Source organism: Frankliniella occidentalis, unplaced genomic scaffold, assembly GCF_000697945.3.
Source record: "Frankliniella occidentalis isolate FOCC.00 unplaced genomic scaffold, Focc_3.1 Scaffold2078, whole genome shotgun sequence".
Lineage (NCBI taxonomy): Eukaryota > Metazoa > Arthropoda > Insecta > Thysanoptera > Thripidae > Frankliniella > Frankliniella occidentalis.
Window position 1 is genome coordinate 8,692 of NW_026269172.1, and position 1,552 is coordinate 10,243.

General features: G+C 51.0%; 1 protein-coding gene across 1 annotated transcript; it reads left to right on the forward strand.

The window, feature by feature from the left end:
• Positions 1-246: 246 nt before the first annotated feature.
• Positions 247-1,519, forward strand: LOC113215330 (zinc finger protein 470-like; the record flags this gene model as incomplete). Its single annotated transcript, XM_026434944.2, has 1 exon — positions 247-1,519. A coding segment is annotated over exon 1 (1,273 nt), but the record flags the coding sequence as incomplete, so codon positions are not given.
• Positions 1,520-1,552: the final 33 nt, after the last annotated feature.

Consider the following 1,552-nt stretch of genomic DNA (forward strand, 5'->3'; position numbering starts at 1 on the left):
GATGTATTTCGAAATAGTCCTAAATTGAACCATAAGTAATAAAATAAACCTTCTCGCTCGTTTCAGGCATTTTCCTTTCGTGCATCGCGTTACAACTCCAGGACGTTGCACCTCGGGCCCTAAAAGCCAGAGGAGCCGTGCTCCACCGTGTGAGAAGACGACCTCATTCTTCACAACGGAAGAATCAGCCGTGTACACACAACTCTCGCACTCTCTCGGATTGGGGACTTCTCCGTGTGCCACAAGATGTCTACCGAACCTGACGACCAACGGAGACACCTGCGATCCCAAACTACAGAGAAACCACTCGAGTGCACTGTTTGCAACAAGGCTTTCAAGGATTCAGCACACCTGCGGACTCATGTGCGCAACCATTTAAGAGAGAAGCTGTTCGAGTGCACCGTTTGCAGCAAGACTTTTACTACATCTGGAGCTCTGCGGGTACATGTGCGAACGCACACAGGAGAGAGGCCATTCCAGTGTGCCTTGTGCAGGAAAAAGTTTACGCAGTCTGGAAGCCTGCGGAGGCACCTGCTAGTTCACAGAGGAGAGAAGCCATTCGAATGCGCCGTGTGCTGTAAATGTTTCACTGAATCCAGAGGCCTGCGAATTCATATGCGAACTCACACAGGAGAGAAGCCATACGAGTGCCCCGTGTGCAGCAAGACTTTTATTACATCTGGAATCATGCGCGAACATGAGCGAACGCACTCAGGAGAGAAGCCACACGAGTGCACCGTGTGCAACAAAAAATTTACTGAAAGTAGAAGTCTGCGAATACACCTGCGAGTTCACACAGGAGAGAAGGAATTCGAGTGTGCGATGTGCAGCAAGACTTTTACTACATCCGGAAGCCTGCGAATACACCTGCGAACTCACACAGGAGAGAAGCCATTCAAATGCATAATTTGCAGCAAGACTTTCTTCCAATCTGGCCACCTGCGATCACATCAGCGAACTCACACGGAAGAGAAGCCGTACGAGTGCGCGGTTTGCAGGAAAACCTTTTCTGCAGCTGAAAACCTGCGGGAACATGAGCGAACGCACACAGGAGAGAAGCCATACGAGTGCGCGCTCTGCAGCAAGACTTTCACCCAATCTCAAAGCCTGCGGAGGCATATGCGAACTCACACAGGAGAGAAGGCATACGAGTGCGCCGTGTGCGACAAAACTTTTAGTGCACCTAAACGCTTGCAAATACATATGCGAGTTCACACAGGACAGAAGCCATTCGAGTGCAGCGTCTGCAACACGGCTTTTGCTGGATCTGGAAGCCTGCGAATACACCTGCAAACTCACACAGGAGAGAAGCCATTCGTGTGCATTATTTGCAGCAAGACTTTTACTACATCTGGACACATGCGGCTTCATCTTCGAACTCACACAGGAGAGAGGCCATACGAGTGCGCGCTCTGCAGCAAGACTTTCACCCTATCTCAAAGCCTGCGGGAACATGAGCGAACGCACACAGGAGAGAAGCCATACGAGTGCCCCGTGTGCAGGAAGACTTTCGCCCAATGTCAAAGCCTGCGGAGGCATCTGCGAACGCACA